The 15,536-nt window shown below is 47.4% G+C and overlaps 1 protein-coding gene across 4 annotated transcripts; it reads left to right on the top strand.

The window, feature by feature from the left end:
• Positions 1-4,831: 4,831 nt before the first annotated feature.
• On the top strand, positions 4,832-15,476 carry PORCN (porcupine O-acyltransferase). Of its 4 annotated transcripts, none has more exons than XM_070290159.1 (15): positions 4,851-4,991; positions 5,660-5,832; positions 7,005-7,197; positions 7,532-7,575; positions 7,976-8,157; positions 8,238-8,368; positions 8,484-8,501; positions 9,732-9,746; positions 9,845-9,970; positions 10,131-10,231; positions 11,279-11,355; positions 11,449-11,512; positions 11,638-11,723; positions 12,877-12,987; positions 15,048-15,476. In XM_070290159.1, the coding sequence occupies exons 2-15, from the start codon at positions 5,697-5,699 to the stop codon at positions 15,147-15,149; spliced, it is 1,386 nt and encodes a 461-aa protein (XP_070146260.1). In that variant the 5' UTR covers positions 4,851-4,991; positions 5,660-5,696; the 3' UTR covers positions 15,150-15,476. The 4 variants fall into 4 exon arrangements, with proteins under 4 accessions (XP_070146261.1, XP_070146260.1, XP_070146263.1 ...); XM_070290161.1 differs by having other exon boundaries at positions 4,918-4,991; positions 6,485-7,197; XM_070290160.1 differs by lacking the exons at positions 8,484-8,501; positions 9,732-9,746 and having other exon boundaries at positions 4,832-4,991.
• The last annotated feature ends 60 nt before the right edge of the window (positions 15,477-15,536 follow it).

Genomic DNA, 15,536 nt, shown 5'->3' with positions numbered 1-15,536 from the left:
ACATTATCATATGTAAAACAGATGACCAATGAAAGTTCGATGCATGAAGCAGGGCACCCAAAGCTGGTACTCTTGGACAACTCAAAGGGATAGGGTGGGGAGGGAGGTGGGAGGGGGGTTCAGGATGAGGGGACACGTATACCTGTGGCTGATTCATGTTGATGTATGGCAAAAACCATCACAGTATTGTAAAGTAATTATCCTCCAATTAAAATAAATTAATTGAAAACAAAGAAAATGCAAAGGAAAAAAAAGTCTTCTCAAGCACCATCGTTCAAAAGCCTCGATTCTTCAGCTCTCAGCCTTCTTTATGGTCCAACTCTCACATCCATACATGACTACTGGAAAAACCATAGCTTTGATTATAAGGACCTTTGTCAGCAAAGTGATGTCTCTGCTTTTTAATATACTGTCTAGGTTTGTCATAGCTTTGTCTAGGTTTGTCATTGACCCATCTTTCAAGGGGCAAGTGTCTTTTAATTTCATGGCTGCAGTCACCATCTGCAGTAATTTTGGAGCCCAAGAAAACAAAATCTGCCACTGTTTCTACTTTTTCCCCATCTATTTGCCATGAAGAGATGGGATCAGATGACATGATCTTAGTTTTTTGGTTTTGTTTTTTTTTAATGCTGAGTTTCAAGCCAGCTTTTCACTCTCCTCTTTCACCCTCATCAGGAGGTTCTTTAGTCCCTCTTCACTTTCTGCCATTAGAGTGGTATCATCTGCATATCTGAGGTTGTTGATATTTCTCCCTGCAATCTTGACTCCAGCTTGTGATTCATCTAGCCTGGCATTTCTCATGATGTACTCTGCATATAAGTTAAATAAACAGGGTGACACTATACAGCCTTGATGTACTCCTTTCCAAATTTTGAACCAGTCTACTCTTCTGTGTCTGGTTCTAACTGCTGCTTCTTGACCTGCACACAAGTTTCTCAGTAGACAGGTAAGGTGGTCTGGTATTCCCATCTCATTAAGAATTTTCCACAGTTTGTTGTGATCTACACAATCAAAGGTTTAGCATAGTCAATGAAGCAGAAGTAAATGTTTTTCTGAAATTCCCTTGCTTTTGCTATGATCCAATGAATGTTGGCAATGTGATCTCTGGTCCTTCTGCCTTTTCTGAATCCAGCTTGTACATCTGGAAGTTCTCAGTTCACGTACTGTTGAAGCCTAGCCTGAAGGATTTTGAGCATTACCTTGCTGGTATGTGAAATGAGCACAATTGTGCAGTAGTTTGAACATTCTTTGGCATTGCCTTTCTTTGGGACTGGCTATACATGTATTAATAAAAGAAAATGATCATATAGCCACCATCATAATACTAATTGCTTCAGGCAACAATCACCAATGGATGCAAATTTGGTGAGTGGAAGTTCTGAGGAAAAATAGGAGAGATATATAATCTCAAAGTATATCCCTACAAGATACTTCTTAGTGTTAATTACAAAGGAGAAAGAGTACATTTCGGTGGAGAAACCTGGAAGACAGCACCTTAATTGAATGATCAAAACTAATACCAACATGTCTGAGTTGGTATTAATTAAATGAGTTAACAAATACTTTGTGATTCTGGAGACATTGAGGAGAACACAGCGTCACTGCTGAGGAATTCCTGCCAAAAATGCATAATCCAAATCTAATCTTGAAATAACAGGAGATAAACCCAAATTTAAGGACATTCTTCCAAAGCACTGACCTATGTTCTTCAAAAACATCAAGATCGTGTCAGTTAATGGAAGAGCAAGATGTTGTTCCAGATTGGAAGAAATCCAAAAGACCTGATAAAGGAAGGCAGCTCGTGACCCAGGATTTCCTTTTCCTATAAAACAACAGTATCAGCACACCCACTAGGATGGCTAGACCCAAAAGAGTCAGATAACACAGTGCTTGAGAAGATGTGGAGAAATCAAAACCCTCATACTCTGCTGGTAAGAACGTAAGAAAACTTCCTTGTTTTTAGAAAATTCATACTGAATTTAATTGAAGGGGCATCACATCTGCAACTATGATCAAATACTTAAGAAAAAATTATAGATAGATACAGAAAGAAAAAAAGAAAGAGAGGAAAAAATGGTATTATTCTGAGGCTTGGCAATTTTTTTGTTTTTGCCAATCTAGTAAGCTAAGGTTATGAGAACTAGACTGCAAAGAAGGTAGGGCACTGAAGAATTGATGCCTTTGGACCCCCCAAAAAGAGGTGACTGGCTTGAGAGGACAATTAATTAAAAGAAAAATTACCCACTTACGGACCTTTATAGTCAAAGCTATGGTTTTTCCAGTAGTCATGTACGGATATGAGAGCTGGACCATAAAGAAGGCTCAGCACTGAAGAATTGATACTTTTGAACTGTGGTGCTGGAGAAGACTCCCAAGAGCCCCTTGGACAGCAAGGAGATTAAACCAGTCAATCTTAAGGGAAATCAACCCCAAATATTCATTGGAAGGACTGATGCTGAAGTTGAAACTCCAGTATTTTGGTCATCTGATGTGAACATTGGACTCATTGGAAAAGTCCATGCTGCTGGGGCAGAAGGAGAAGAGGGCATCAGAGGATGAGATGGCTGGATGGCATCAAGGATGCAATGGACATGAACTTGGGCAAACTTCGGGAGATGGTGAGGGACAGAAAGGCCTGGCGTGCTGCAGTCCATGGGGTCACAAAGAGTCAGACATGACTGGGTGACTGAACAACAACAATAAGCAAAGAATGAGATCTCTTTGTTTAATTTTCAACTCTTTAATTACAGGGAGACCATTTAAAATGTCCTAGAACCCATAACCCATAATGACTATACAGGTTACAAAGTCTGAGAAGTATTTAATGAGTGTCCACTCTCTACTAAGTTCCAGTGGTAAAAATATAAAACATCACATCTAGCAGATATGAAATCATACCTGTTGTTTTAATTTTACAATTCCTTGATAGCTAAAAGGATTCAGTTATCTATTCATATATTATACATATTGGCCATTTCAGGTGTCTTCTGTGGATTACTTATTCATGTCTACTGTCCATTTTCTAGTGTATTGTTTGTCCTTTTCCTATTGATTTGTAGATGCCCTTTATATCTCCTAGAATCTAGAGACTGGTTCTTTGTCACACACATCAAAAGACTAGATGGAAACAATCAAGTCTGTGATGCTCAGGATACGCATAGTCAGGATCTTCCAGTTTTAAATGCCAGGTCTTGCAACCAAAGGAAATAGTTCTTGCTTGTGCTGTGGGTCACTGTTGACTTGAGTATGTTTGAAAGCTGAGGAAAAAATTAGAATGAAATCTAATTCACAAAATTTATGGCCTGTATTCTGCTGTTAAGGAAAGGAATTAATAATTCTGCACCTGGCCTATGTAATTATTCATTACAGTTGACCACTGAACAACTGGGAGGAGTTTAATCTGTATATAATTCATAGTTGGCCCTCCATACCCACGGTTCCTCCACACCCCAGGATTCAAAATACCCACCTAACAGTGGACCGCACAGTTCAAACCTGTGCTGTTCAAGGATCAACTGTTAAATACTTTTTATTTGTAATATATGTTATGTGTTTAAACTCTATTTAACTTTATGTTAACATTTTTTTAAGAGAGGAGACATACATTTTTTTTTTTCAATTGCCATTGGTATTTCCAAGTAAATAACTGCTAATCCCACTATTTTGTTTAACAGAAAGGGACATTGAAGCCTGGGGAATGGGCATGGCTTACCCAGCTCCGTACAGGCAGGCATTAATCTGATTAGAACCTGTTTGATTTAGCTCCTCAGGCCAGGGTGGGGTCCATCTTGACTTTAGCTTTCTTCTTCCTTCCACTTGATAGCTAAATTTGCAATCCGTACCCAATAAATGCTCCTTTGGAGGAGGGCCCTTCATCAGCCTAGGGGAAGGGAGAGGCAAACACCAAGTGCTGCACAAATCCTCAGAATTGGTGCAGATAGAGCCCGAATCGCCAAGTCATGTCTGACTCTTTAGGAGCCCATGGACTGGGACCCACCAGGCTGTCTGTCCATGGGATTCTTCAGGCAAGAATACTGGAGAGGGTGGAGTGGGTTGCCATTTCCTTCTCCAGGCAATCTCCCCCACCCAGGGATCGAACCCGCGTCTCTTATGTCTCCTGTATTGCAGGCGGATTCTTTACCGCTGAGCCAGCGGGAAATAGGTGCTCTGTACTAGCCTCCTGGTTCATAGGAAACGCTCAGTAGTTGCTGGGGTCACCCTCAATGCAGGTGGGGAAGTCAACCTGCAAATCAGGTGAGTCTGGTGGGTTAGTCAACCTGCAAATCAGTTCTCAATGACAAGCTAAGTGCTCACTGGGAGTCCCTAGGGGAAAGCCTAGGCGCTTAATTCGTGCTCCCAGGTGACACAGTCAGTACTTGTGTTTCTGGCTGGTCTCTGATGGTGGGGAGGGTTGGAAATCCCCATAGTTCCCTCAAAGGATGGGTAAGGAGAGACCTCGGTTTATTTTCCCATCTGTGAAATGGGGGCATAACAGTGTCACGAAGATGTGCGCAGGTGGGCAGTTTCAGGGGCGAGGCAGATGAATGGAGGAACGGGCTTTCTCTCTTCCCTCCCCCATCTTTCCCATCTTGGCTTCCACGGTTTAGGAATTTGGTGATTGGACGGTTTCTTCTTGGATGGTCAGAAGACCTCCCGACACGACCCTTTAGGGACTGGCACACTGAAAGGTCGGAAAGTTGCGGGAGCCAACGTTCCCCTCGCCTACGTCCTCCGCGCCCAGCTCCACTCAACCTCCAGCTCCTTCCCTCAATCCTCCCGCTCCCCTCCTCCTTCGTCCCCGCCCCGCTCCCGCTCTCTTATTGGCCGACCGGGCCGGCCCGGGATTTAAAGGGCCCGCTCACCGCGCAGCCCTGAGAGCTGCAGCTGGTCCCGGCCTTGCGGCCTGCGGGGGAGGCTGCCGGGAGGAGGCAGCGACGACGGCGGCGGCGGCACGTCCCCAGCCCCTTGGACCGCAGCTTCCTTACTGCCAGGTAGGTCGCCGGTGGTGCACGCTCGGCTCTCCAGCTTGCATCCTGAGCCGGCCTCCCCTTGTGGGTCTGCAGTGCGTGTGCTAGGGCCCCTTCTCCATCACCTTTCCACCTCCCCCTTCTGCCGTGTCCCCTACCGCCATCTCCACCTCCCTGCAGCCCCCGGGCCTGGGAAGGGCTTTGTTGGCGGCCGGGTGGGGGTGGGATGGGGCGCGCGGGGGATACAGGACACCCCCCACCTCCGTTCAAGGAGAGATGCACACGGTCCCCGAGTGTCACAGGATCTCCCTCTCTGCCCTCCACACAGCGTGACTCTACCTTGCAAACCAGGGAGCCCTTCAATTTGATATACAGGCCTAGAATGTACACCATTCAATCACCATTGGACCCGGACTGTTCCCAGCGTACAAGAACGCAGATCCTTCATTCACCTCAGGTCACGGGCTGTGTATGGGCACCTGGGACACCCCTCCACACACACACACACACACACACACACACACACACACACACACACACACACAGTTGGCAGCTCAGTCTGATGTACCTTACACTCGCACCCTCCCCCCACCATACCCTAAGCTGAAATCTGAGTGCTCAAATCCATCCCTTGAGCATCATCTGCCCCATGGACATCCCAGCTAGCCTCCTCTGTGTCCCTCCTTTTTCAGGTCTATCCATCTGTCCATCCATCCGTGGGGGTCCGCAATGGCCACCTTCAGCCGCCAGGAATTTTTCCAGCAGCTGCTGCAGGGCTGTCTCCTGCCTACTGCCCAGCAGGGCCTTGACCAGATCTGGTTGCTCCTTGCCATCTGCCTCGCCTGCCGCGTCCTCTGGAGGCTTGGTAAGTGCCTGCCCCACCATGGGCCACCATGCCAAGCCATATCACACCTGCCACATTTATCCATACTAAGGCCCACTTTATTCTGCCATATCTTGCCAAGCCAGGCTCCTATGTGTCCAGCCTACCATATCCCACCAGGCTAAGCCTCACTCTACCACCCCACATCCTACTAACCCAGCCACCCTATGCTATATCACATCAAGTCTCATCCTGCCATGCCAAACCATGCCTTTCAGTATCCCTGGGTTCTGGGACTCTTGAAAGCTGAGGTTCTTAAATCTTGGGGTCTTGAAATGCCTACATCCCAAGGTTATAAAATTCTGAAATGCACATGTCACAGGGCTATGGAAAGTACCATGTATCCCAAAGTACCATGTTATAGGGTTTGGGGATTCTGACATGTTGAAATTCTCATATTCTATGCTTCCAAAATGCTGGCATTCTGGATTTCTAGAATTATAATAAGATTTCTGGATTCTAAGATTCTGAAATGTTTCCACAAACCGGGGCATGCCTTTATCTAAAAGATAAGATTCCAAGTCCCCAAGGTTCCTATAGGATGCTGAGAATTTTGGAAATCTGAGACTCAGAAGTTCTACACTTTCTTTTTTCTTGTTCTTTTATCTTAAATGGATGTTTTATTTTTCCCCAGGTTTATCATTTTGAAAAATTTCAAAGTTACTGCAAAGCTAAGTTGAAAGAATAGTACAATGAACACTCATATACGCATCACCTGATTCTCCAACTGTCAACATCCTGCCACATTAGCTCGCTCTATCGATCGCTTGATCATCTTCCTGAATCACTTGAATAACCTGCTGACACTTCACCCCAAATCCTCTTGCATGTGTCCCCCAAGAATAAGGACATCTTCCCCCCACAACCATAGCCTAAAGCATCACCCCTCAGGAAATTTAATCTCAGTGCTATAGTGTTATCCAATATAAGTTATTCAGATTTCCTCCAGGGTTCCCAAAATGACCTTTATAGATGTCTCTTTTCTTTAAACCCAAGCTGCCTCCCCAGCTCCCCAAAACCTGCTTTGTGTCACCTGCAATCCCACCACATTCCAACCTCTAAGCCTTTGCCTGAGCTGTGAACTCTGCCCAGGTTGCCCTTCTACCAACCCTCCTCTAGTTCCCTATCATGTTCTCTCTTTCTTTCACCCAAAGGGTTGCCATCCTACTTGAAGCATGCAAGCACCGTGGCAGGCGGCTTCTTCAGCCTCTACCACTTCTTCCAGCTGCACATGGTTTGGGTCGTGCTGCTCAGCCTCCTGTGCTACCTCGTGCTGTTCCTCTGCCGACATTCTTCCCATCGGGGTGTCTTCCTCTCCGTCACCATCCTCATCTACCTGCTTATGGGGTATGGGCATGAGTCCTCATCCCTGTACCATCAGCAGAAGAGTGGGTGGGGGCGGGGGGGTCCCCAGGCCACCCCTCATGAGACTGTCCAGGACAGGGAGGGCATAAGATGTTTCTGGAGATGGTAGAAATCTGGGAGGCTTGTTCTTTCCAGAGGGCTACCCTGGACAGGTGGCACTTGAGCTCCCCCTGGAGGAGGGAGCCTTGGAGAACTCTTCCTCCTTGAGGTTGTGCAGGGCAGGGAAAATATGCTCTGTCTGCACCTTGGTTTCCCCCCTTTGCGGTGTCTGAGGCCAGGGGAGTCATAGGGCCAAGATCACCACCTTTTTCCTCAGTGAGATGCACATGGTGGATACCGTGACATGGCACAAGATGCGAGGTAGGCAGCCCTGGCTCTGTCCCCCTGCCCCAGCCCTCCAGCCCCACTCCACCTCTCCTAAATCCCCCCACCCTGTCTCTTTCCTTCCCCATGCTTCTCCCTCATCTGCCTAGCTCACTGGACACACAGCCCTCAGACTCCCCTCACGTCTGTGTTTCTCTCTACCATGCCTCTTCCCCCACCCCATCTGTCTGTCCCATCTCATGTCCGTGCCTGACTCTCTATAGAGTCAGAACATCTGCCAGTCCTGGGCCCACCTGCTCAACTGCCTGTCTGACCCTGTGCCCACTTCTCCACCCTTGCACTCTTCTTTCCTACCACCTTTCACCTGGTGATCCCCACATCCCCCCATGGCTACCTGCTCTCTTCTCATCCACTTGACCATGGGCACCACATGTAGGGGCCCAGATGATCGTGGCCATGAAGGCGGTGTCTCTGGGCTTCGACCTGGACAGGGGCGAGGTGGGCGCAGTGCCCTCGCCTGTGGAGTTCATGGGCTACCTCTACTTCGTGGGCACCATCGTGTTCGGGCCCTGGATATCCTTCCACAGCTACCTACAGGCCGTCCAAGGTCGCCCGCTGGTGAGGCCCTGGGTAGACAGGTGGGCAGGGACTGTGGGAGCCACCATGAGGCAGTGTTCACGGAGCCTTGATCCCCGTAGAGCCGCCGATGGCTGCAGAAGGTGGCCCGGAGCCTGGCGCTGGCCCTGCTGTGCCTCGTGCTGTCCACCTGTGTGGGGCCCTACCTCTTCCCGTACTTCATTCCCCTTGATGGTGACCGCCTCCTTCGCAAGTGAGCACAGCCTTCGAAGCCTCTGCCCAGCAGTGAGGGGGTTGGGGAGGGACCTGGGGTCTCCCCAGCTCTGAGCTTGTCTCTTAATGCTTCTATCTGTCTTCTGTTACTACAGCAAGAAACGCAAAGTCAGGTAAATGAGGGCAGGTGCTGAGGGCGAGTTGGGCTGACTGGGGGGTGGGGCATAGTCTGTAACTGAGTGGTTCTGTGAGTCTGAGACTGTCTGACCATCTACCCAGTGACTAGACAAAGACTGTTTGTCTGAGGCTTTGGTTTGACCATGATTGGCCCTATAACTCCATGTACAGTAGATACTCCATTACATACTGTACCTGTCTGTCCATCTGTTCTCCTATTCCACCATTAGAAGCAAGTTATGTGAGTGCAATAGAAAGCAACAGATATGTGTCAGTTGGCAATGCTGACCTGTCTGTGACACTGGCTAGAGGTGTGTGTGGGTATCTGCCTGTCAGCCAGGGACTCCTTGTGTGGGACTGGAGTTCTGACTGGCTGGCTGGCTGTGCGGTTGTCTGTGATGGGAGCATGTAGCTGTCACTAGATAGGATAAACCTGGCTTGTCTCTAATTGTGGCTGGGAATGGATCTGTGGTGTGTTGTGTGTGTGTCTGTGATGATTCTGCCTGTGGATCTGCCTTCTCTGGCTCCTCAGTATTGTCCAACAGAGGGGCAGGACTGACCATCCACCCCTGGTGTGACTAGGATTTCATCCAGCTCTTTGATTACATGAACTTCTCCCCTCCTCACTGGCTGCTGATTGTGTCTGATGCTGAATGAGGCTCTGAAAGGTGGGATGACTTGCCCATTGTCACCCAACTACAGCCAGACATTAATCCCAGGCCTGAATCCAGAGCCTAAGCTTTTTCCAGTGGAAAATGTTTCCTGTCTTTGACCATGTCTGAGTGTACAACTGACAGGATGACTGTCTTAAGTGTAAAATTGTGTATGTGTACATAACTGGGTGCTTGACGATCTCTGAGCCTAACTAAAGGACTTCCATGTGTCTTATGGTCACTGAATCTGGTCAGAGAGCTGGGAGTCTTGATAGTATGTGTGTCTGCCCATGTAGCTGTGAGATCAGCCTCTAACAGTGGCTGGGTCTGGATGTCTGGCCAGGTGAAGCCGTGGGACCATGTCATATCATAGAGCAGCTCACACGTCAATTTGAGCCACCTGAAACTAACCAACAGGGTGTGGACGCATGGATGTGTGTGGCTATCGTAGCATGACTGTCACCTCTTTTGCTGCCATGTTTCTGTCTGTCTTGTCGATGAACAACTCAGACCAGCTTCCAGGGCCTCTCTGACTCTCTTTCCTTTCTTCTCTGCTGCCTTCCTGACCCCTAGGGGCACCATGGTAAGGTGAGTCTATGGAGTGGGGCCAGGGATGCTGGCAGTTGGGGGAGTGTCACGCCTGGACCTGGGCATGATGCCTCTCCCTCTGGCTCCTTTTCCCCCAGGTGGCTGCGAGCCTATGAGAGTGCTGTCTCCTTCCACTTCAGCAACTACTTTGTGGGCTTTCTGTCCGAAGCCACGGCCACGTTGGCGGGGGCTGGCTTCACCGAAGAGAAGGATCACCTGGAATGGTGGGGAGGGCTGGAGGGCTCCATCTCCCATGGGGTGCTGCCTAGAGGAGCGTCAGGGAGGAGGGGGGATGCTCCCAGGGGAGGGAACAACTAAGAACAAAAGTGTGACTCTCAGGTGGGTTAAATCCCAAATAAGTTTGCGTGTCTCTCTTGCCCACAGGGACCTGACAGTCTCTAAGCCACTGAATGTGGAGCTGCCCCGGTCCATGGTGGAAGTTGTCACAAGCTGGAACCTGCCCATGTCTTATTGGCTAAATAACTGTGAGTCACAAAGTCATCACTCCAAGAGGGTTGACAGTCATCAACCCACACCCCTTTTCACATTCATACAACAAGTTGAAGATAGTAGGTACCAAAAAACCTCCCAAACAACTCCTGTCCTTGTGGAGTTGACATTTTTGTTGGGGGGAGCAGTATAATTTTTAAAAATACACAGTAGTTCAGGTGGTGATATATGCTGTGGTAAGAAAAATAAAGAGAGAAGGTGAAGATGATCTGGGAGTGTTAGGAGTGTGTGGGTGGGAGTGGATGCAATTTTAAATAAATCAACCAGAGCAAGTCTCACTTGAGGAGCTAGTCTGAGCAAAAACCTAGAGGTGAGAAAGCAATCAATGCAAATATGTATGTGAGAAATGTAACAAATGGCAGGAACAGCAGTGCATAGGCCCTGAGGCAGGTGTATACCTGGCACATTTGAGGTACAGTGAGGAGACCAGTAGAGCCGGAGCAGAGTGAGCAAGGGGATGAGTGGCAGGAGGTGAGGTCTAAGAGGTGACAGAGCCTGGTCCTATAGCGTCTCTCTGGCCACGGGGAAGACTTTGGCTTTTTCTCTGAGAGAGACACAGCAGGGGTATGAGCAGAAGAGGGCCACGGGCTACCTTGGATTATAGCAGGATCCTCTGGCTATTGTGAGGAAAGACGGGGTGTTGAGGAGGGAAATGGAGAGGTCAATTTTTGGATAAACTCCAAAGCTGGAACTGACAGAATATGCTAAGAGTTTGGTTATGGGAGTCAGGGGAGGAGCAGAGCAAAGGTGATAGTGAGGCTTTTGGTCCTGATGAATTGGAAGGGTTTAATTGACATTGGCCACACTTGGAAAGACTATAGGAGGAACAGGTTGGGAGGGACAATCAGGAGCTAAGTTTTAGGCAATGTGAAATTGGAGGCCATTATAGAGAGAATTCATCCTGGGGGCCCTGAGAGGTTGTGGATATCCTCACCCTGCCCTAATGGCCCCCCAGGAAGGGCAGGGGAAAAGCTCAGGAGACTCTTGCCCCACCTCTCCCCGCCCCCCCCCCCCCCCCGTAGATGTTTTCAAGAATGCTCTCCACCTGGGGACCTTCTCAGCCGTGCTGGTCACCTATGCAGCCAGCGCCCTCTTGCACGTGAGCAGAGCAGAAGTGGGATCAAGATGGTAGCTGGGTGGGGGTGGCGGGGCCTCCTGCTCACTCACCTCACTGCCCCCAACCCCACCCCAGGGCTTCAGCTTCCACCTGGCTGCAGTACTGCTGTCCCTGGCATTTATCACTTACGTGGAGCACGGTGAGTGCAGAACCCAACCCAGCAGATGGGACGGGTGGCTGGTGTTGGTTGGTGGCGGGCTGGAACCACTGCCACCTGAGGCTAACCTGACAGTCTTGCCTTCCCCTCCCCCGCATCTGTCCTAGTTCTCCGAAAGCGCCTGGCTCGGATTCTCAGTGCCTGCGTCCTATCAAAACGGTGCCCACCAGACTGTTCACACCAGCATCGCTTGGTGAGGATTCAGCCTAGGCAGCCTTGTGGTCAACTCCCCACCTCAAAAATTATTTCTCTTTCCATCTTATATCTATCTCAGGGTGCCCAGCTTTCTCTTCCAGTCCTGAACCATGTTCATAACCTCACCTCTATTCACTGGCATCCATCTCTCTAGTAAGAATGTATCAAGCAACTGCTGTATACTCCCCTAGCGTTTATTTTCCCAATGAACATTTGTTGAGCACCTGCTGGTACTGGTGTTGGAGACACAGTGATTAATAAAATAAACCAAAATCTCAGCCCTCTGGGACAAACATTTTAACAGGGGAGACAGTAAATAAAAAACAAGTCAGTAAAGTGTAGTAGCTTGTTAGGTTGTGATTAGTGCCAAGGAGAAAATACATAAGGGAAGGGGAGAGGGAAGTATCAGGGGTGAGTGGTTTCAAGTTTAAGTGGGGAAGTGACTTTTGAGTTCTTTAACTGAAGGAGGTAAGGAAGGGGAGCATTTCAGGCAAAGGGAACAACCAGAGTAAAGGCCCCGAGATGGGAGGGTGCCTGAAATATTTGAGGAATAGTGAGGAGGCCAGGATGGCTTGAGCAGAGTGAGTCAGAGGGGGAGAGGTGGGCCCTGTAGGTCATAGTAGCGATTTGCTTTAGTTTGTGTCTTTTTTTTCTCATCCTTTTGGCAACAAGAAGTATGGAGAAATTCAGATTTCCCTCTAACCAGCCAGCCAATGTTTATCACCATAAACCCCCAACTCAAGGCCCCATGCATCATTCTTCCTCCTCTGCCTGAATGCTCGAATCTCCCCCAATTTGGACGTTCTCAAGCTAACAGTATCCTCATCCTTGGATACCCCTTGAGCTCCAGGAGGATCAGAACCATCTCTTTCCTACTCTGGCAGGGGGTGCCCTGGACATCCTTATTCCTGTGCCTAGAGTGTTTCCCTTGGAGAAAGCAATGGCAACCCACTCCAGTACTCTTGCCTGGAAAATCCCATGGATGGAGGAGCCTGGTGGGCTGCAGTCCATGGGGTCACGAAGAGTCAGACACGACTGAAGCGACTTAGCAGCAGCAGCAGCAGAGTGTTTCCCTGGGAGCACCTGCCCAGGTGGGATTGGAGGACAGTGATTAGGTCCAAATGCCAAGCTTATCCATCTGTCTTCCACAGGGCCTGGGGGTCCGAGCCTTAAACCTGTTCTTTGGGGCCCTGGCCATCTTCCACCTAGCCTACCTGGGCTCCCTGTTTGATGTTGATGTGGATGACACCACAGAGGAACAGGTAAGGTTGGGGGGTGGGACCTGGGCTGGGGGTCACCCAGGGATGTGCTACCTGCTCATCAGAACCATAAGAACAACAACAACAACAAAAAAGAACCATAAGAACAAAGGTGTGGAGGACAAGGCATGAGGACCTTGTGTCCAGTGTCTCCAGCTTGTGTAACCACTGCTCCTTTGTCCTTCTCTCCCATTGTCCCTCTGGTTGATTGATACTATTGGGTCTTTTACTTGGATGAAGTGTGCAAAATGTGTTTATTTTACTTATAAAATTTATTTTCTATAGATAAATATAAAATCTGAGTTTTCCTTTTTTAAAAGTTAATTATTTCATCATATTGTTACTTAGGTAGAACTGGCAAGTTTTCTTTATTTAATTTGTTAAAAATAGTTTTACTTATATTGATTGTGCAAATCCTGGATTCTACTTTAAAAGTGTATGTTAAAATGTATATACTGTTTTTATTCAGGTAGAATGTGCACATTCCAGGTTTTACTCCTCTTTAAATGAAAAACAATTTAAAGTAATGTTTATTTATATGGCACTAACAGGATCCAGGTTTTGCTTCTCTTTTTTTTTTTTTTTTGGCCACGCCAAGCATCTTGCAGGATCTTAGTTCCCTGACCAGGAATTGAACCCTGGGCCACCACAGTGAAGGGACCTAGTCCTAACCACTGGACCACTAGGAATTCCCTTAGTTCAATTTTTAATTGAAAATAAAACTTTACGTTTTATATTTTGTCATTAAAAAATAATTTTTGATTTTTCATTCAGGTTGAATGTGTAAAATCTGGGTTTTGCTTCTTTTTAAATAAAATTGTTGGTTTTTTATTAAAACTTTAAAAAATAGTTAATGCAGGAAATTCCCTGGCAGTCCAGTGGTTAGCACATGGCACTTTCACTGCTGGGGCCCAGGTTCAATCCCTGGTCAGCGTACTAAGGTCCTGCAATCCTCGAGGCACAGCTAAAAAAAAAAATAGTTAATGCATATCACATGGTTCAGACATCAGTGTACAAGATATTCAGGGGAAAGTCTTATTCCTACTGTGTTACCTCCATCCTCTTATGGGTACCCACTTTTGTTCATTTTATTGAACTATTCTTCTAAAATAAAAGCATAATAAGCAGATATAAATTTTTTTTTAATTCCCTCCCCCTGGTTTCTACCCTAAAGGTAACATATGAATGACACTGTGCTGCATGTTGCTCTTTTCACATAATTCCTGAAAACTTCCCACATTAAGACACAGAGTAGGGACTTCCTTGGTAGTCCAGTGGCTAAGACCCTGAGCTCCCAATGCAAGGGGCCTGGGTTTGATCCCCAGTCAGGGAACTAGATCCCGCATACCGCAACTAACACCTGGCACAGCCAAATAAGTAATTTTTTTAAAAAAGACACAGAGTATCCTCATTCATCTTTTCCATTGTGATATAATATAGTTTGTCCCTTATCGGTGAACACCCAGGTGATTTTCTACTCCTTTTCTATTGTAAGTAATGCTACAGCAAGTAATAACGTCACATCCATGTGGATTCACAGAGGAGCAGACAGAACTGTAGGATCTAGTCTTGATAGCAATGGCGAAGTTACCTTTTCACCCTCCCACCAGCAGTGTGTGATCATGCTTGTCACAACAATAAGTGGCTTTCAGACTTCACAGATATGTTTGTCAGTTTGAGTGGAGGGAGGTGATGCATGAGGCTATCTTTTGATATGTTTAAGAGTGATTTCATTTTTTTCCTTTTCTGAAAATGGCCTACTCACTTCCTTTGCTAATGTCTGTCTTTTTAAAAACTCAATTTCTAGGAACTCTTTATATATAAGGGAGAGTACAGGTCAGAGAGTGGGATCACCTTGTCTCGTATTTAAATTTTTAAAATAGGAGAAAACACAAAAGAAAAAAGACTAAGTCTGCTTACCTTTCATATGTACTCAATCTCTTCTCTGGGGCCTCACTCAGGATTTCAGTGGAGTCATAGAAACATCCTTGAGCAAAGGATGGGTTTTCCTGAGATCTTTTTATTCTTGCTGAGTGGGACCAACCATCACCTCTTTCCCACAGGGCTACGGCATGGCATACACGGTCCACAAATGGTCAGAGCTCAGCTGGGCCAGTCACTGGGTCACTTTTGGATGCTGGATCTTCTACCGTCTCATAGGCTGAGACACATCTGTGGACCATCACAAGCTCCCTCAAGACCCCTCCTCAGGGTGCCAGCTCTGATGGGTGATGAGGAAAGGCCCTCTAATTCTTGACCCTCTCTCCATCCTTGACCCCTCTCAACACCCATACACAAACAGACACACACACCATTTCCATGCCTGTCAATCCCCACCCCACCACAAGGCGGGAAGGGAGTGGTCCCTCCTGGGGCCTAGGGGTGGGGGATGCTTGGGGAAGCAGAGAGGGGGAGATCCAGGGCCTCCCCGCCTTCCTTGTCCCTTTTTATACAGTTTGTTATTATCAAATAAAAGTAGGAAATATACAAAAGCCTCTTTCTTCACTGTTCAGTGGGGAATAGAAATGAATTAGGAAGGGGACACAGCATGT

This window comes from Ovis canadensis, chromosome X (genome assembly GCF_042477335.2).
Source record: "Ovis canadensis isolate MfBH-ARS-UI-01 breed Bighorn chromosome X, ARS-UI_OviCan_v2, whole genome shotgun sequence".
In the NCBI taxonomy this organism is placed as follows: domain Eukaryota; kingdom Metazoa; phylum Chordata; class Mammalia; order Artiodactyla; family Bovidae; genus Ovis; species Ovis canadensis.
This window is presented reverse-complemented; position numbering and strand designations above follow the sequence as displayed.

Bases quoted from the DNA above. Each gene is read 5' to 3' on its own strand.
- PORCN (XM_070290159.1), top strand. From the start codon at position 5,697: ATGGCCACCTTCAGCCGCCAGGAATTTTTCCAGCAGCTGCTGCAGGGC. The intron at 9,971-10,130 runs GTGGGGAGGGCT...TCTTGCCCACAG, and splicing joins GAGAAGGATCACCTGGAATG to GGACCTGACAGTCTCTAAGC. The intron at 11,513-11,637 runs GTGAGTGCAGAA...CATCTGTCCTAG, and splicing joins TATCACTTACGTGGAGCACG to TTCTCCGAAAGCGCCTGGCT.